The sequence below is a fragment of the Lolium perenne genome, chromosome 2, assembly GCF_019359855.2.
Source record: "Lolium perenne isolate Kyuss_39 chromosome 2, Kyuss_2.0, whole genome shotgun sequence".
Lineage (NCBI taxonomy): Eukaryota > Viridiplantae > Streptophyta > Magnoliopsida > Poales > Poaceae > Lolium > Lolium perenne.
The window spans coordinates 210,453,217-210,474,316 of NC_067245.2; the positions used below are offsets into that span (position 1 = coordinate 210,453,217).

General features: G+C 45.1%; 1 protein-coding gene across 1 annotated transcript; it reads right to left on the reverse strand.

The window, feature by feature from the left end:
* Window positions 1-2,548: 2,548 nt before the first annotated feature.
* LOC139835718 (uncharacterized) lies at window positions 2,549-21,065 on the reverse strand. The gene is made up of 4 exons (XM_071825580.1): window positions 20,893-21,065; window positions 20,593-20,780; window positions 20,399-20,522; window positions 2,549-2,613 (listed from the first exon to the last, which is right to left on the reverse strand). The coding sequence occupies exons 1-4, from the start codon at window positions 20,945-20,947 to the stop codon at window positions 2,549-2,551; spliced, it is 432 nt and encodes a 143-aa protein (XP_071681681.1). The 5' UTR covers window positions 20,948-21,065.
* Window positions 21,066-21,100: the final 35 nt, after the last annotated feature.

Genomic DNA, 21,100 nt, shown 5'->3' on the forward strand with positions numbered 1-21,100 from the left:
TAATGTTCCCCCTCGTGTCTATCGACATAAAGGACATGTCGAGGTTTTGAACTAGATTTTCCCTCTCAGCTTCAGGTATGTTGTTTAGTCGAGACCTTGCCCTATTGCAAGCTTCTCTGTGACTGCTTCCTGAAGTACCTGATTGGCGACTCAGCTCCGCTCTGCGCCTACTTGATGCTGATGCTGCTTCTTGCCTCTTGTCCAAGGCGATTTTCTGTTTCTCGAGTTCTCGCCTAGTTCGAGCGAGCCTATATTGATATGCTTGTAGCTCCTCAGTTGTCGCTGCTACAGTCATCGGCTCTGTACCATTGATAGCTCTGTCGACTCGATCCCATACTGCCTGCGGAAATTGCACCATCTCTCGCGTCCTTGTGCCGATATATTTTGTTCCTAGACCTCACGTGAGATCTGCAGGGTCGACAAACGGATTTCCCGCCTCGTCGAAGTTCTCTGATGTCTGCTCCTGAGGTCGGCTTGTTTCTCCGATTGCATAGATCTGATGATGCTTTATTTTTTGAGTTTTGTCGAGATTGGTGACACCGTTGTATAGACCGGCGAAGACCTTTCCGACAGTGGTGGATTTGTCGATGAAGTCGAAACTGTCGACACTGTCAGAATCGCTGCTTATATTGGAGTTCGCAGACGACTCGAAGGACATGTCGCTGAAGATCTTGGCGAGTTTTTCACTTGCCCTGGTGCTGATGAAGCGTGGCGATGAAGTCTCCTCGTCGCCTGACTCGATTGATGATGTCGAGCTCGAAAAATCAGGATCGATCGCTGATAATCCCGACGAGATCGGAATTTCGAGACGATACACTCCTTCTTTCTCGACGCGAAAGTGGAACCTTCCGAACGTCATCTCCATGGGATCCTCCAGGTACGCATATGCATCCAAACGGGAGGGCGGGTGAGGAACAAAATCGACTAGACCAGTTTCGATCTGTTTACCTCTCTCCATCGCGTTGCTCGAAGTTGATGAAGTCGACGATTTTGAACGTGCCATCGAGATCAGCTCCTTGACACCTCTAGTCCCCACAGACGGCGCCAATTGACAAGGGATTAACTTATCAATGCCTACGTATTGTAGACTAGGGTTTAGTTGGAAGTAGAGGGCAAGTAGATCTCGAAGGTTTCAGCCGAAAAGTACTCGACAATTATGAAAACTAGGGTTGCATGAACAATGAATCGATCCTATCTTTGTCCCTCGACTCCCCCTTATATAGGAGGCGGAGCCGAGGGATTCGTAATACACAAGTTTACAGAGTCCGGGAGGGTTTCTAATCTGTCCCGTAAGATTACAAGTAGTATTCCTAATACAACTCTAGCTTTCCTTGATAACAACTTGAGCTTCCGAATCTTCTTATTCATCAAGTCGTGGGCCTTAAGCAAACCCCGGGTACTATCTTCGACAGGCCCATTGGGGATGCCTATGTCAGCCGACGTACAACCATAGATGATGAGGCTGAGACATCGATGGTTGCACACGAAGTTTTAGAAACACCGAGACCACCTCAGTACCGCACATTGTTAGACCCCCTGCATTCTTCAGGTCTAAGACCTTTCCGAAAAGTTGATCGGCTATGGCGCTTTCTTCGATAGTCAAGGTATTTCGCCAGGATTTCTTCGGCGTGGCCACCAGGACATCTTCAAACAAGGGCAAGTTGGAGCGGCGTCCAGCTACTGGAGTATCTCGCAGATAGAACCATTTTTGTCGCTAGCCCTGGACTGATTCCTTCATCGGGAAGTCGAGGTAGTCAACCTCCTTTCTGACAACAAAGCCGACGCTGCCAATAACGAGGGGATCGTCATTGCCGTTGTGGCGTTTGACATAGAAGATTTTCCTCCACAAGACCCAATGAGGGTCGATGCCGAGGAACGCCTCGCACAAGGTGATGAATATGGAAAGATGCAGGATGGAATTTGGGGTCAGCTGCCAGAGCTGAACCCCGTATAAAAAGAGAAGAGAGCAAAGGAATTCATGGGCAGGAAGCGAAAGCCCACGAAATAAGAAGGCGACGAACATAACAGTGAAGCCCTTGGGAGGCCTTGGGCGAGAAGATGAACCTGGGAGGCGGATGTCATCGTCGGTTGACGAGATGAAGCCAAGCGTGCGTAGCTTGTTTACATCACGGTTGGAGATGGTGGAGGCACGCCAATCGCGGCAGACCTTGTCAATGCCAGACGAAGCACCTGGTTCGGCGGTTCCTTTCTTCTTGCCCATGGTGCTTGAGTTCTTGGAAGCAGGAACGATGGTGAGAGAAGAGATTGAGGAGGAAGATGAGCAGTATGGAGGGGTAAAAAATAGTGAAAGAGCTTTTATTTATAGCGAGGACTGTTGGGAAATCATGGTCATAACTCCATCAATCGTGGGGAGATGGACGATGATCTGATCGTACACGTGTCCAAGCAAGAAAAATGGAACCAGCGGCCCATTACTCCCACTACGCGCGGAAATCGAGGGGGCGCCACGGTCAATGCACAAGCACTAGTCATTTCCTAAACTGACCGCGCATAAGTAGGGTGGGCCCGTCAGGTCATGTCTTGTCAATCAAACCGCAGCAGTTGCTATGTCATCAATGATGTCATCAGAAGTATCGATTCCACATGGAGCATCTGAAAGGAAATTAAAACTGTCGAGTGGTTCGGCTTGAGTCTACACACGTATGCAAGCACCCGCGCCCAGAATCGGGTGAATGTTCTAGGACGTCGCCTAGAAGGGGGGTGAATAGGCGGTACGATAAGTTTTAGCCTTTTTTAATTTTAGCGCAACGGAAGGTAAAGGTGATAGCTTTAGCAATAGTGGTGTTCCTACAATGAAACTAGGACAAGTGCAACTAGTAAAGGAATCAACAAGATAGTAAGAGTAAGGAGCGAGACAACCAGAGGGCGCGGAGGCGAGGCGATGTTTGTTTACCGCAGTTCCTTCCACAATAGGAAGTACGTCTGTGTTGAGGAGGTGCTAGTCTCACACAAGAGACTAGACGGCCACACCACGAAGGAAGGCCTCACCTTCTTCCTCGAGAGAGCTCCACAAAGGTGCTCCCCCTCTTCCACTAAGGCACCGGTCGAGGCGGTGATTCCTTCACAAGGTTGGGGCGAGCTCCACACACAAGGATGCTCCCAACACCCTATGGAGCTAGTACATCACCAAGCTAGCTTCCATAGCTGCACATCTCCAATGCTCCACAATAGGAACCCTTCCAATGCTCCACCAAGGAACCCTTCCAATGCTCCACCAAAGGAACCCTTCCAATGCTCCACCAAGGAACCCTTCCAATGCTCCACCAAAGGAACTCTTCTCCAATGCTCCACAAAAGGAACCCTACCACCAAGATCCACTAAGGAAGAACACACACTCTACGAGATGGAAACCCCGGAGAGAACACAAACCGATGCACCTAATGCAATGGCTAAGAACACCACTAGGATGCCCAAGTTCTTCTCTCCCAAATTCCAACAAAGCTAGAAGAAGCTATTGGGGGAATAAGGGTGGAAGAACAAAGTGTGGAGAAACACCAAGAAACTCCAAGATCCCCTCACTTAGAGAGGGATTCAATTGGTGAAGCACTAGATCTAGATCTCCTCTCTCCTTTCCCCCAAAAATATGCAACAAATAGTGGGGGGATCAAGAGGAGGAAGCAAGAACCCAAGGTCAACAATGGAGGAGAGAGAATGGAGGGGAAGGGTTAGTTGGGTCGGAGGTGGAAGAAGAGTATAAATAGGGGACCCAGAAATATAGCTGTTGGGGCTGAAAAACGGTCAGATCCGCACCCAAAGCGGTACTACCACTTGTCAAAGCGGTACTACCGCTCACGCGCGGACTGCGCAGAAAACAGGTGAAAAACGCCCCAAACCGGTAGTACCGCTCCGCGGAGCGGTACTACCGCTTATGTTCAAAACTGAGCAAAACCAAATCTGAGAGAAAGAGAGAGAGAGAAGCTGGCAGCGTGGCAGTGCATGCGTGCGCGTGCAAGCTAGCAGCAGCAGGCGGGAGCGGCCGCCAAGGCGTGGGCGGGAGATCTCCCGCGGGTCAACGCCCTCCCGCGCGGGAGCGAGCAACGCGGGCGCGTGACTCGAGCGCGGCGCTGGTGCGGCGATGGCTAGGAAGGGCGAGCGGGGCCCAGCCGCGTGAAGGCGTGAGGCAACGTGGGCCGGAGGAGGGCAGTGGCCCACTCGCGGGTGAAGAGGTGGCTCGGCTGTGGGGCACTGATGGGCTGGAGGAAGGAGACGCCAGATCGGGCCGGCCGGTAGTACCGGGCCCGGTACCGGCCTGGTACCGTAATTGGGTTACGGTACTACCGGCCCGGTACCGCTCCGGATCCAGTAAGAAAAACTGCGCGTGCGGTATTTAGCCCGGTACCGCCCGCGGTAGTACCGCTCGGCCCATATGTGCCTTTTCTTTTTCATGCAACACGGAAAACGCAATATCTTGAGCTAGGAAGATCGGAATGACATGAAACCAATTTCATTGGAAAGAGGGCGACAAGAGCTACCTTCTCACATGATGAAATCATGCAAAAGAGTGAGTTATGATTTTCTCATGGTCATAGAGGTGCAACCTCTCAATACGGTATATCGGGAAAATCATCACTCTCGCGCATGCAATCATGCGATGCAACCGAAATCCGTTTCATGCATAAGAACCAAGAAGAACCAAGAACACGATGCAATGCATGCAAGGTTTGAGCTCTCTCCGATGATGCGACTCACTATCCTATCGAGCACAAACCTAGTCCTTGCGCGTTCTTCTCGAGTCGGTAAGCTCCGTCTTCATACTCTTCATGATTGTACATGCCACCGTCTTCCTTCAACATACACGCCACCGTCTTCTTCCATCTTGTACGCACGACACCGTCTTCATCCATCTTCAACGCCGTCTTCTCTCTTCATCTTATACGCCGTCTTCTCTCTTCATCTTCAACACCGGCCTCGTCTCTCTTCGACACCATCTTCTTCATTGTACTCCGTCTTCTCCATCTTACAACCTTGAGTCCAACACATAGCTATGGACTTGACCTAAGATCGATTCTCAATGCAACCATTAGTCCATAGGGATTGTCATCAATTACCAAAACCACACATGGGGTAATGGACATGTTCTTACAATCTCCCCCATTTTGGTAATTGATGACAATCTCTTTGAGAGGGTTTAAATATGAAATTTAGCGAACAACCCAAAGTTGAATATTTAGAACACACTCCCCCATAATATATGCATGTGTGAATGAACTTGAATTTCATTTCATATAACGGCAATTAATGCCTAGCGGAGTATCCTCTAAATATTCAACCATGCAAAGCAACAAATGCAAGGCATGAAAGGCAAATGCTTAAGAACAAACAAAAGCAATTCCCTTAAACCCTCCAAACTTCTCCCCCATTGGCATCGATTGCCAAAATGGACGAAAGGTTTGGAAGGCCAATATAGTGAGCGTTCCTCCATAAGTTGTGCATTTCTCATAATTGTGAGTGAAATCAAATGCACATATTCAATGACGAATATTCGGAGGAAATCAAACTATATTGAGGATCAAAGATTGCAAGAGGATGTGAAGGTGAGAAAGCTTCGACAAATGAAGCAAGCAATCAATGAACCAACAATATACTCTAAGTAATATGTGGAAGCTCGCCAAAGTTTGTGCACAAGATAGACAATTTGCATTGAAGAATAAGGTACACAAGCATGGCATCATCACTCCCACAAGACCACTCAAAGCTTGTGCCAAAATCAACTATGAGTGCTTGAAGATGCAAATAGTATAAAACGAGCACTCATAGCCAAGTTCTTTGTGAAGTCATCAAAGAGTCAAATAAGAATAAAGGAATGGACTCCAACAAAGAGGGATATCAAAAGGTATGCACCATCTCTTATGTGTATAAGTTTCTCTAAGTGGACAACATCACGAAGACGTTTATTCACAAAGAAACATGCACACACAAGATAGGTACAAGAGAGATGGAGCAAGATATCCAAAACAAGCATGCTCAAGGACTTATCTCATTATAGAAAGGTAAAACCAAAATTCAAGAAATGAGATGACCACTCCCAAAGAAAGCAAGGTTCCAAATGAACCAAACCCTCAACGCTTTTGATGATGGCACAAAAGTACCGAAAAGAAAAGGTTTGTCTTCCAAGGTCAAATTCTTGAAACAAGGGAGTGTTCTAGTTAACATAGGAGAGCTCCCCCAAGATTAGTGCACTATTTAGAATTTTGCATTTGAATACAAAATGCACAAATGCGGGATTATTGCTCAACCATGTTTATCAAAACACTAACAAGGTTCAAGTGAAATAAGGTAATCCAAAAGAAGCAAGGAAGACAAATGGGAGTCTAACCCACAAGGACAAATTCTTGGCAAGAAATAAGCAATTGAGCACATGTGCCAAGGTGAGGATGATCCGGAACAATACCACACAATTTATTACCAATTGTCCAAGAACAAGAGGTATTTAGGAAATATCCATATTGTAGTTTGTGAGTATGTCCAAGATTATCTTCACAACAAGAAAGCATATGGTAAAGTGGGATTTGTTTGAGCAAACATGTCACATAGGAGCAAGATAATCTATAATATCAACACTATGTGACACAACCTCAAATGTTCACATTTTCTAGGCTTGTAAAATGCACAAGGCACAATACTCCCCCATAATGTGATAAAGACATTTTTCGTGCAAGAGGCAAATAAGAACAAAGTGAGATAATTAATGGACATTATAGGATTTTAATTCATCATGTCGCACATTTTAGGATTGTGAAATGCACAAAGCATATCACTCCTCCAAAATGGGATAGTCCATTAATTTCTCACATGAGCCAACAACTAAGATATGAACAAGATGCAATAGGCTCAACAAAGAACAATTGTACATGATGTGCCACCCAACATATATAAGAAGCAAGATAAGCAAGTAGGAAGCACAACATACACAATCACATGCAAGGTACAAAACCAACACATGTAAAAGGAGAGCGAGTAACTTTCCATGTAAAGGAGTTGAGGACTCGTTACCGCAAGGAGGTGCATGGGTAAAGGATAAGAGGAATACAACTTGACTTGAGGAAGTGAGAATGATGAAGATCCCCTAAGTCTTCATGAGCTAGTCAAGCCTCCATGCCCTCCACAATGTACCTATTGATCAAATTTTGGCTTGATGGTCCCCAACCAAGTTGGGTCATAAGAAGTTAGTCACAATAGGTTTGGCAACCCAAATGGTTCTTTTTGAGAAACCACATTGAGTTCCCATATATTTGGCAAACACATTTCCAACCTGATCCTTGCAAAGAGAATAAGCACCATCGATCAAGATAGGGTTGGATGAGTTACCACTAGTGCAAAAGGAGGAGATGTGGCCCTTCTCACGGCATATGTAGCATCTTCTTCTCTTCTCCTTCTTCTCACTTGATTTCTCCACAACGGGAGCCTTGGCTTGATCCTTCTTGGGTAGCGGCCCTTCTTCAAGTAGAGGTAGACCTTGAGCTCCATCTTGAGGCCGCTTCCCTTGTTTCTTCACGCCAAGTGGCTTCTTCTTCAAGGGGCACAATCTATCATGATGCCCTTCAATCTTGCACTTGAAGCACACAATCTTGGCGGGTCCTTCACATGCCCTTGGCCCTTCTTCCGCTTGTGCGAGGTGGACTTGTTCTTGTTGTTGGAGTTGAATCCAAGTCCACTCTTGTCATTGGGGAATTGCTTACCTTCATGACCCTTTACCAAGTCCTTCTTCAAAGAAGTGACTTGGGCCTCGAGCTCTTTGATTTCCCCTACATGGTTAGTAACAACACAAGTACTAGAGGAAGTGGAAGCTTTATTGTTAGAGCAACAAGGCAAGGTATGTAATTCACCACAAGATATAGCAATAGCATGGGTGGGTGAATTACTAGCACTAGCACATGGAATTGTAGAACAAGGCATAGAAGGTAGTTCACCACAAGATAAGTCAATAGCATGAGTGGGTGAACTAAAAGCACTAGCACATGGCAAAATAGCATTTTGAGAGGTAGTGCTAGTACTCACATGAGGCTCACAAGATTTTACCTTTGACACGATAGCCTCATGGGCTAACTTTAGCAAATTATGAGAGACTAGAAGATCATCATGGGAGCTAGAAAGTTTTCCATAATTTTCTTCCAATTTCTCATAATTGCTTGTTAGCAAAGCAAGTTGATCCCTTAGCTCAACATTCTCCTTCAAGATGGAGGCTTCACAAGAGGTAGAGTTAGTAGCACAAGCATTATCAATCATAGCACAAGGAGAAAGCAACTTAGCAAGCTCTATTAGGTTGAGAGCTTTAAATTGCTCATATGACTCGGTGATTTTGATGAGCTCACTCTCAATAGCCCTAGAGCCACTTTTGAGAAGCTCAAAATCCTCAAGGAGTTTATCATGAGCAATTACACTACAAGAAAAGTTCTGATAGACAACGTCTCAAAATCGTCCGCTAAGGGGTATTTTTCGTCGCCTATGGGCCTAACCCGACGATATGGGTTCTGTTGTGGAAACTGCGTCAGGCAAAGTCCTACGACGATTTTTTCGGTCCGTCGCGCTTGGGCGCCCTTCCGCCACGGAAAATCGGACCGTTGCCCAAGTGTTTCCGGAGCCCGTTGATCCGCCGACGTCATGCAACCGACACGTGCGTACGCCGTTAATCGCGATTAACGGCGTTAACCGGCTGAAACCCCGTGGTAGATGGTAGGCCCACACGAGGCCTGCCACGTCTTAAGCGGGCCGGCCCATTAAGTTTGCGGGCCGGGCCAGCTGACTTAGTTTGACCGGTCAACTATATGGCTGGGCTGGTCCATTAGTTACGTGGGCCGGGCCTAACCTCTAAGGTTGACTGGTCAAAATTTTAATGGGCCGGCCAACTAAGCATGTGGGCCGGGCCGAATGCACTCGTTTGACCGGTCAACAGGCAAAAGGGCCGGCCCACAAGACATGTGGGACCCACTTTCTTGGTATCGGGCCGGCCCATTTACAAAGTGGGGTCCACATTAAGGCAACTGGGCCGGCCCAAGAAGTTATTGGGCCGGCCCAATTAGCATGTGGGTCCCACTTTCCTGCTATCGGGCCAGCCCATTTAGTACGTGGGGTCCACATTTGATCAAATGGGCTGGCCCAACAAGCCAGTGGGCCGGGCCAAAAGCACCGGTGGGTCCCACTTTCCTGTTAAAGGGCCAGCCCATTTAGTATGTGGGGTCCACCATATAGCAAGTGGGCCGGCCCAACAAGATAGTGGGCCGGGCCAAAAACACAGGTGGGTCCCACTTTCCTGTTAAAGGGCTGGCCCATTTAGTATGTGGGGTCCACCATATAGCAAGTGGGCCGGCCCAACAAGATAGTGGGCCGGGCCAAAAAAACCGGTGGGTCCAACTTGCGGCTTAACGGCCCGCCCCATTTAGTATGTGGGGTCCACCATATAGCAAGTGGGCCGCCCAACATGCTAGTGGGCCGGCCAAAAACACGGTGGGACCCACTTTCCTGTTAAGGGTCCGGCCCATTTAGTATGTGGGGTCCACCATATAGCAAGTGGGCCGGCCCAACAAGATTGTGGGCCGGCCAAAAACACAGTGGGTCCCACTTTCGTCTTATAGGGCCGGCCAATTTTTTATGTGGGGGCCACAAAAAAAGCTTTTGGTCTGTCATTACTTTTTAGTGGGCCGGCCAATTAGTGGGTGGGGTCCACCTTATAGCAAGTGGGCCGGCCCAATAAAAGTGTGGGGTCCACAAGAATCAAGTGGGCTGGCCCAATAAGTAAGTGGGCCACCCGTTTAGTTGTCGTTTATATGCCGGCGTAATAGGCGCTTTAGGATTTTGCGGGCGGCACATATGTGATTTCGCTTAATTGGGCCGTTTAAGGGATGGGAATTCGTGATTTAGCTATCGAGAATATTTACGCGGCATTGATTTCGTCTGATAGCCTCACTTACCACAAGCACCAAAGAAAAATGCGCGAAAGAACTATAAAAACTAACTAAATATTACATCACCAAGTAAGGCATTGAAAAAATATTACGTAACCCAGAGAAATTGAATGGTAATTAAACCTAGCAATACAATGAAGGGATCCCAAGCAAATCTTTTAAGTTGTCCATGCAAAGACCTATATCTGAAACAAAGACATTACAAGTTAAGACAGCAACAATGGAAAGGCAAAGACACTACAATATTGTTTGCCAAAGAATTTGGAACTCATCATTTCGTCGTTATAACAAGATCATTGTAATGCGCACAATAAGCAAACAAAGAGTGCATGCCGCGTACCAATGTACCAATATAACAGAGCATGTTAGAATGAAACAAATAGACTTACTACTGCCGAGTCCCATGCAAACCAACATGTTCAGTGGAGTACAAAATTGGCATGAACAACATAGTAGCAGGCTATAAATTTTGTAACAACGATCGAGCAAGATGAAGTTATGATGGCTACATCTACCGAGCAGGGACTGTAAACAAAAAATAGAAGATACGCTGTCAAAAGCTAAAGAGGAGGGAATGTGAACCAACATGTGCCAAGTGCAATTACTTCATTTTGGCCGTGAGCTAAATAATACTCCTGAACTTATAGTGAAGGGGATGCAAATCAAGATGTTTTGGGATATAAACTTGTAATGAGCAACACATAGAGGATAGTTAATGCTGGAGCTTAGGATGGACCAGCTACAGAATATAGTGGGATCACCTGTGACCTTGTCTACGAGGGACTGCAAACCAATCTGTTCAGCTTTCCCTATGTGAGCGGCATGCCCAGTCGTAGAAACAAGTCAATAATGCAGCTTTTGAAGAACAAGATGGCACGCAAAATTATTATCTAGTAGTATGACAAGTATATTTGTACTACAAAGCTAGATAGCGAGTGATAGCATGCCAAACTAAGTCCTTACTTTGTTAGCTTACAATGAACTAGATACAAAACAATGGCATCACCTGTAGTACAGGGAATGCAAGCCAACATGTTCATGGAGTAAAAAATTGGCACAAACAACATAGTAGCAGGCCATAATTTTTGTAACAACGGCTGAGCAAGATAAAGTTATGATGGCTAGATCTACAGAGCAGGGAATGTAAACCAAATATAGAAGTTACGATGCCAAAAGCTATAGAGCAGGGAATGCGAACCAACATGTGCAATTACTTAAAATTGGCCATGAACTAAATAATAGCAGGATGTTACTATAATACCTATAATTTTTGTAACAACGACTGAGCAAGATAGAAGTTATGATGGCTACATCTACAGAGCAGGGAATGCAAACCAAAATGTTCAATCGCTTAAAGTTAGCAATGAAGTAGAAAATAGCAAGGTGTTACGGTCATAGCTAGGAATGAACTAAAAGAGCTTCAGACAAACAAGCATCTGAACCCAGAACATGACGCTAAAACAAGGGACTTACATTAGGAGAAGCACTCTGTGGGAGTCACAGCAGATCTTCCTGGGGTTGATAGATCCGGTGATGAAGTACGCTACATGTGCTACTTGGGGTTGGAGAGACGGCCATTACACTTCATGGTTACTCATCTCATCTGCAAAAACGTAACGACGCGTCGTTAGCACAAACAGGTTCCCCCAAGATTAAACAAGAACTTGCAGGCAAGCAATAGAAAAGCGACAGTAGAAGAGTTTAGATCATGCACGGCGCCGGTGAAGCAGATCCGGTTAATGCACAGTGGTGTCGGTGAGCTAGATCCGATGCGGTGGACGACGGATCCGCGGCGGCTCCGGTGGGGTGGACAATACCGCAGCTGAAACGACTGCGGTAGACTCGCCGGATGAGTATATGGTTTCGAGGTTCGGCGGGGATGATCCGGTCCGGTTGATGACGGCGTCGATGAAGCGGCTCCGGCGCATAGCCGGATGACGAGGATCGCGAGGCCTCGGGTAGGCCAGGGAAGTCCGGCGGGGATGTTCCGGTGCGGTGGCCGTGTGGAGGTGGGAGAGAGAGGGACTTGGGAAGTTCCGGTGGGTGGTCTCAGAGGAGAGAGTGAGGGAAATGAATTTCTTTCCGGGGGGTTTCCGGAGCTAGGGAGGTGGTGATCGAAAAAAAATGACGGGTAGACCCCCCACCAACCGACTTATACATGGACATTGTTGTCATCTTTACGAGGGTAGAATGGGAAGTTAGAAGCGTGTGAAATATTTGTATTTTTCGGGCGGGAAGTTTTGCCGCTGGAATGAGATTTCGAATTTGGCCACAGTCCAAGTACTAAGTAATACAAAAATATGAGACCGTACTAGTATGGCCAAATGTCACATCAATTCATCATCACGTTGAAAATCGGTTACCACGATCATAATTATTGGCCGTTGGCACATCAGTTCTCCAACGCTTGATCCAACGGTCAAAGTTCCTTTTTTTTAAGAGAACGGTCAAAATTCATTGGATTCGCTCGAATCGCGCGCGCCAAAACGAGTCTGACGAAGATGTTTCTAGAGTTCTCACGGACGCGCCTTGGCGATACATTGAATGCAAATCTTGCAAGGTCAAAAAAAATGCAAATCTTGCAGGATCGTATGTGGCTGCTATGAGCTGAAGTACTCCATGAAACCATGAACATACATGTAGGTGGGAATCCCATGTAGACGATCTGAAGAACGACCCGCTGCATCTTTCACAAATCCATCTACATGACATGATAAACTTTAATTAAGAAGCAGCCACGTAACAATTATTGCCCAAAATCTAACAGGTTCGACAATAAGCTGGTAATTCTCTATTATATATAAACACCAAAAAAATATAGCAAGTAAGAAAGGAGTGTCAATGCCACCAGGACTTCGTAATCTCTTTGTTTTTACACATACCTTCTGCTCAGGAATCCAGGGCCTAGGGTCACATCAAGTCATAATCAGAAACCAAAGTCGGTTCCCATGTTCTCCAATTCAAAATGCGTACAAAATATTTCAGTGTGTGAAATCATTGTATTCAATAGGCAGGAGGTATATGCTACAGTGTTGAGATTTTGAATTAGACGGTTGTTAAGCTATTGATTATATGGAGTCGAAATTTGGTAGTATACATAAGTATCTTTGTTCACAACTCGCCTGTATTGCATAGAAGCCGTTGTGTTGCAAAGACAACACAAAGGAGAAGCACTGTTCCGTTCATTGCACTCAATACAACGATGAATGAACCGGACAGTTGACAAGCTTCTAGACCTGGGCTATATGTAGAAAGCTGGAAATCAATGGATCACAGAAAATCATCAGTGTCAAGCTTTAATGCACTAGCCAACGCGACCAAAAGTCCGAACTTGAGACTATGGGCTCTGATACCATGTCAAGCTTCATCCACGAGCCAACGGAACCACAAGTCAGAACTGATGGAAAGGGCTAGGCAATCCACTTATAATATTAACAATCAGCAGGGTTCCGGTTCAAAAAAAAATCCACATCACAACAAGGAAACGACCACCAAGATCATAGCAATTGCAGATAAATGCACCTACGAAATATGCTCAGACTAAGGAACCATTTTACAAGACGAAGGTAATGACCTGTCACTATCCCCGTTCATCTCCAATTATCTAGCAGATACTCTTCTTACTACTTACTAGCATTCCTAACCTGCTCCAAAGAGGGCCTCCTTCTCGTGCCGCTATCGTTCTAAAATTGTCGACTTCTAGTCTTAGCGCAGCTGATGCAGCTCGTTCTACTTGGAGTTGCTCCTCTAGAACTTGAGCATGCAAATACTTTGACTTGGACATGGACTTGCACTTCAAAGCAGTCCAAAGCATTCCGTAAGAAAGTGTTTTTGGCAATGCCTTTATTTTTATTGCCATAGAAAATGCCTTCACACATTCTTCATCGGTTTTTTCCAGACCGTTTTTACCGGGTTTTGCCATCTCTAATTTCATATCTTCCTGCAAAAAATTCAGTTCGTACACATGTGTAAACATGATAGTTACTACAGAGAAACTTGCTGATAGTAGATTTATCATGTGTATGACCTACTTTTATTCCTACAGTTTGGCATGTCTGATTCACATCACTTGAATTTTAATAAACATATATAATATCATATTGACATGTACTTTACTACTCCTACAAGTTGGGATGTGAGTCGTCACAAAATTTCAATCTTTTAGAAGACTTACAAGAACACTCTGTGCGACTTCTCCAATCACTTCAAGTTTGTTCTTCTGGCATGCTTCAAAAATCTCTGGCAGAGTCATCTCTTTGTTTGGTTCCCTTTTACTTGCATTATGTAACATCTGCATTTTAGTACTACCATTTATAAATCGAATAACGTGGTTGAAATGGAGGATCATAATATAAGCGGCACATTGGTTTTTATACTCTGCATGATCTTTTACTAAAATATTTCTAAATAGCAGTATAAAACAACATGTCCTTACTTTTTGCCGAATGTGCACTATAAGGTTACGAGATCCCGTACGGCTAGGTAAAAGTAGTTTACCGCGGTTTTTCTGATTCTGTTTAGCCAAATTCTGCTATAAATAAGAATCCAAGATGTGATCTGGTCTCAGTCTTACAAATCATACCATATTCTTTGGATCAGACCAGTGCTTCACAAGATCTCCCCACTGTTTGTCAGTCATTTGCTTAAAAGGAGATATAGTTGGAACACTCCCAAGAATCTTTCCAAAGTGAAGTATTTCTTCTTTAGCCTGCGATATCGGGCGTTGCATACTGAGAATAGACTGTTGAGAACATGCTTTACTTCATCTTGGTCCTCATCGAACTCGAACCTTAACTGTTCACAACAATATAAACCGTTGGTGCAATATACATAGAGCCAACAACAAGCTAGAAGGAACGGGACGTGCCAATGTGGTATACTAGTATGAGTAACATTACCAAGAGAAAGATGACTTACGTGTAACCTGTGCACTAATTTTTCAAAATGCGCAGAGGTGTCTACGTGCTCTTTCCATGTTGGGAAGATAGGAATTTCATTCCTGACGAAAATTCCTACATCCGATGCTAATTTACAAGATTCTTCTGGGTCCAGTGGCCTTCTGCCACCTATGATAGATGAAAGGCGAAATCTTGATTCCATCCCAGCAAGCTTAGCTACGAACATTTTCCCTACTGTTGGGCCCCTTGTTTTTCTTGATCGTGGTGCAACTACAAAGTTAAGCATTACATCAAGCTATCAAGGTAGATATATATATTTATATTTATATATATATTTATTTATTTATTTATCTATAAAGTATAACTTTATAACGGAGAATGAAACTATAAGCATTGGAAAATGTACCTTCTTCGGTGTGGGGCTCATCCTCGTGGGAGTTGTCTATGGCAGACTAATATGGGTCAAGGTGGGAGATCATCAACGGTTTGTTGATGTTGTGCTAGCAAGTGTTTGGCCAGTTGTGGTTGTGTCAACTCGGGACTGCACAAAGGTGTCCTTGGGCAAGATTTCCTACCACAGCATCGCTGATCCCAATTGTGGCTGAGAAGTTGCCGTGGAAACCGGTTCTCGCTGCCAATTGTTGTTGAGAAGTTGCTTTGGAACTGTTCTGCCGCCAATTGTGGTGAGAAGTTGCCGTGGAAATCGGTTCTCGCTGCCAATTGTGGCTGAGAAGTTCTTTGTGGAAACCGGTTCTGCTGCCGATTGTCGCCGGTTGGATCGGATTGGTAATGTGGCTGATTCAACCTCTTGGGGTGTTCACCACGTTTTTTTATTTCAAGATTTTAGCATTTTCATTATTTTCTTCAACTAGTGCCATGAATCGCCGAGACTGTCTAGTAGCGGAAGGTTTCTTTTTTGGTTGCAAATGTTCTATCACCGATTCAGGTGCATATTGAATGGTCTTCCTCTCATTGGTGGTTCCTGCGAAATTCTTACTTGAAGTCGCAGATTCCTAGCACACATAAACGATATTTCGGTCTACGTAAGTCCCATATATGATGATATGCAAATGGGATAGAATGTAGAACAAGAAAGGATGACGTGCATGCTGGAAACATATATATGATGCATTAAGGAGACCTAGAGGTGGCATGTGAACATGTTTGGTGGGATTCAGATACAAGTATACAACACATGGAAGTTGCGACGTATATCTCAAAGTAAAAACACGTAAATCACCTGGTGGGGTTGAGGAGAATGGTCAGGCAAGGCATCTTCCTGAGTCAGCTCTCCAAGAGGCTCAGCAGGATCAAATTGTGAATCATAACATTGTTCTTTATCTTTGGGGAGGGGAAAGGGTTCTTCTCCGATTTTGTTCAGGTTTGCACTAGAGGCAATAGCGTTACAAACGCTTGTGCCCACACGGCTTGCATATCTTCTACATATATTCCGTATCCGTTTCTCTTTTAATTCATTCTTCTGTATTGCAATAATATCTAGCATGCATTACAAAAAAAATGCTAATGAGATGGCGGTGCAAGTAAGCAAAAAAATACTTTTCGAAATCACATGCATAACGAATGCGGCCATATCAACCTTCTTGGAAGTGGGCGCGTGTACGCTTTGGTTTCCTGTCGTGGACCATGGGGACGCCCATCTCTCCAGTCCGGTGGACGGAAGGAGTAGGGGATTAAGATATGAGAACCCGGCGATGGTGACTGTCGCTGACAAGGCGGCGGTGGAAGTCGGCTACGGAGGAGCTCGTATGGTACAGTGGTCGTCGGTGGGGGTGGGGGAGGTGGAAGCTACTCCGGCTTGCTAAAAAGCAAGGGAGACGGCGGAACGTCGTCGGTCACTACGGTGGCCGATGAGAAGGCAGTAGTGCTGGTGTGGGAGTGGGACAGTGGGCCGGCGCCGGCGTGTGAGATGATCCGGTGGGTCATGCAGGGTGGAAGCGTGAGAGAGAGATGCGGGGTTCGGCGCCGCCGGTGATAGGTCTGAATTGAGCGGTCCGGGGGGATAAGATCGACACTGTACCTATTTCACATCGCTTTGAATTTTGGAAGCGGGAGGGGGGGATTTCGGCGGGAATTTTCGGGCAGAGTTGAAATTATTACTGGTTGGTGGAAAACTGTGGAACCCTAGCCTACGAAATCCTGTGTCCAGCCGAGGGTCCTTTGGGTGTGGCTTTTTGGCTTTTGGATTTTGGAAGCAAAAATAATATAATATTTGTTTTTGGCTTCCAAAATCCAAAAGCCAAAAAGGCAAAAAAAAAAAGCCACAACAAAAGGGCCCTGAGTATGTTCGGGGTCAAGGGGATATGCTTGTTGGTTCTTGGGTGCATATGATCTCTTTATTTCGAAATTCATCTTCTATACATTTTGAAAAATGTCAAAAAAGAATAAAACGAAAAATGCATGTGTACTTCTTCGCTTGCTTTATACACATAAAATATTTCAATGGAAAATTGAATAGTAATTTGAGCTATGTAAAAAAGAGTTACTCCGTAAAAAAAAATGTGCTAACCATAAGGCTTTTTATGAGACATGTTTTCTCTCTTTTTTTACATCGACCATGAAAAAAACTTGTTTTTTTTTACATCAACCATGAAAAATACTTTTTTTTACATCGACCATGAAAAATACTAGGAATTTGCTAAGAGCATTCACAACGTGTAGCCAAAAGTGGTTCCATATTTGATTTTTGGCTTTTGGAACTAGTTCCATACATTGTAGAGGTAGTTCCAAAACCAGAAAAACAAGGAACCGGAGCAAGTAGGTGCTCCGATGCCAAATTTCACTTTTGGCATTTGGAACTAGTTCCCTACATTGTGAGAGTAGTTCCATATTGGCTTTATGTGTTGTTTTAGCTTGATGGCGGGTCCCACGTTATAAATATTTGGAACCACTACATTGTGGAGCTATTGCTATATTTCACACCAAAGCCAAATTCACCATCGTATCAGATTTGGCAATAGCAACATTGTGGATGCCCTGAAGTTATATTTTCCATCTTGTACACAATTAAAAATAACTTTAAAACAAACAAATCTCTAATGTCTAGGTGTACCATCTCTACTAGTACTAGTATATACTAGTAAATTACACGTGCCTTGCACGTGAGAGCTCTTTTTTTTAGTGAAACAACTTCGACGCAGGATTTTGTGAAGCTTTTTAACTTAATTGGTCAAACATGCGAAGCATGTGCCATTTACTTGTACAACTTTATCGGAAAAAATTACTTGTACAAGCTAGTTCCCCTAAGTACTACCAAGACATAAGTAAACAAAAGAACCAGGGACATCATCAACCGAAAAACAACAATCTATTCATATAGCGGCTCTTGCATCACCCTTTGAAAATCATCTACCGCAAAGATGAGTGCAGAGTTTCTGCTCGTGCTTTCACTGTTCCAAGATCTTCCAGCTTGATCTCATGGACATCTCGCATCAGCCAAAGCGGTAACCAAGTTGCCACCACTAGCTTCGCAGATCAAGAACAAGATGTAGGCCATCTTGAATTGTAGAATTCCATCCTCGGTTCATTTCTTTGTTCCGCCAAGTGGCCACATCCAAGTCCTTTTGAAGACGCCTAATCTTAGCTTCCCCATTGCCACATCCTTCTGTTTTGTTCCTACAAACGTTTGCATCATCGAACTCGGACATCTCTGTGCTACAATGCTGCTTGGCAGGGACATGAGCAGTCACTTGCTTTTGCGATTTGCCATGCATAAAATCAATCAGCAGATTAAAAGGAAATATGTTGGTTGATTCATGTCACCACTTTGAGCAACCCATGAGTTTCTAAACCTTAAATGGAGTCTAAAACATTGCAATAAAAGGGTGGGTGCATCATTTGGATGAAGAGGCCGGGGCGACCCTATTTTCAAGAAAAAATTAGGAAATCTGAAATCTATATCTATATCTCTACCATCTATACCACTCCACTCAGCTTGATGCTTGATCTCTTTCAGTACATTAGATTATGTCATGTTTAAAACACTATTATAAAATTACCTCCTTAATGTTGAGCTCAGGAGGATCCAGATGTGCTGATCCTAGGCGGCCCTGATGACCCACAAGTATAGGGGGTGTATCGTAGTATCTTCGATAAGTAAGAATGTCGATCCCAACGAGGAGCAGAAGGTGTTGACAAGCAGTTTCGATGAAGGATTCACTGTAAATGCTCACAGACAAGTATTCAGGGGGTTTTGATGTAACAGTTGAATAAAGTACGAGTAAGTAAAGTGCGAGAGTATCAATTGCAGCGAGTGGCCCAATCCTTTTTAGCACAAAGGACAAGCCGGTTTGTTTACTTATAATGACCAAACGTTCTCGAGGACACACGGGATTTTAGTCTAGTGCTTTCGCTACATACGGCTAAATAATCTTCATTGTTATGATAAGTGTTGTGTGGGTGAACCTATGCTAATGTACCGCCCTTCCTAGGACTAATACATACTTGTGATTATACCCCTTGCAAGCATCCGCAACTACAAGAAAGTAATTAAGAATAAATCTAACCACAGCCTTAAACTCTGAGATCCTGCGATCCCTCCTGCATCGATATACCAACGAGGGTTTAGGTTTCTGTCACTCCGGCAACCCCGCAATTAGCAAACGAATACAAGATGCATTCCCCTAGGCCCATAAATGGTGAAGTGTCATGTAGTCGACGTTCACATGACACCACTAGAAGAATAACACCACAACTTAAATATCACACCATTGAATATTACTCAACCATAGTTCACTACTAACATTTAGACTTCACCCATGTCCTCAAGAACTAAACGAACTACTCACGAGACATCATATGGAACATGATCAGAGGTGATATAATGATGAACAACAATCTGAACATAAACTTGGTTCAATGGTTTCACTCAATAGCATCAACAACAAGTAGAAATCGATACCGGGAGAGTTTCCCCTATCAAACAATCAAGATCAAACCCAAATTGCTACGGCGGTGACGAGGTGCTGCGGAGGAGATGGCGGTGATGATGGTGGAGATGATGATGATGGTGATGGCGATGATGTCCAGCTCGATGACGGTGACGATGGCGTCGATTTCCCCCTCCCAGAGGGAATTTCCCCGGCGGATTCCTGCCCGCCGGAGAGCTCTTTTCTCTCTGGTGTTCTCCGCCCCGCAGAGGCGGCTGTAACTCCTCGTGAGGTACCCTCTGTGGCTTAGGTCTTCGGGATGAAGGGTTTCGCGAAGAAAAGGAGGCGAAAGGGGTCGTGGGCCCCTGCACCACATGGCGGCGCGGCCAGTGGCATGGGCCGCGCCGCCCTAGGGTGTGGGCCCACCCTGGGTCCTCCTGGCCCCTCCTTCTGGCTTCCTCCGTTATCTTGAAAAATAGGATTTTTGGTATAATTTCCTCCCACAGTTGATCTTCCGAAATATTGCGTTCTGACGATGCTTTTTCCAGCAGAATCCTGGCTCCGGTGCTTGATCCTCCAATAATGATGAAACATGCAAAATAGATGAAATAACATAAGTATTGTGTCCCAATATGAAATATATCAATGAATAACAGCAAATTATGATATAAAATAGTGATGCAAATTGGACGTATCAGGCCCCTCAAATGATTGCTTGCTAGAACAATAGGACCAAATCCCGCCTCCTTTCTACCAATGTCTGCATCACTGGCGCGCTCACTGTCTTTGTTAGGAACATGAGCAGTGGCTAGCTGCTGCAAATCAAAGTTCATCAAATCAATCAGCAAACAACACATATGAAATTTGAGCAGTGCGGCTAAATACCTTCTTCAGCAGCTGCCCCACGGAATCGTCCTTTTGGCGGCACATCACACGGGTGAAAAATCTCGGCAACGACTTGGGGTGCGGTGATTTTGTCCCATTCCACAGTATGCCGAGCTTGGCTGCAATTATCTTATTCTGCAAGATATTTTGCCTCCGAGATTCTTCGTAGGCATTCTCGAGGGGAATATCTAGCAGGAATTACAAAAAAAAACAGATGCTAATAACAAGCAGTGGAAGCAAGCAATAAACTAGTCTCGGAAATCAAATACATAACAAAAGCTGTCGGACAAAGTGTTCAACCTTGGTCGACTGGGGAGGTGGCGCGTTGGCCGTTCGTTTTGGTTCGGTGGATCATGGTGGCGCTTTGTGTACCGATCTCGCCAGCCGGTAAGATGAACCAGTGAGTCGGGGAAGCAGATCCGACGAAGCGGACGGAGTGTGGTTGACGGCGTCGCTGAGCTAGCTCCGGCGCGGTGGATGTCGGCTACGGATGGAGGACTGAGAGGGA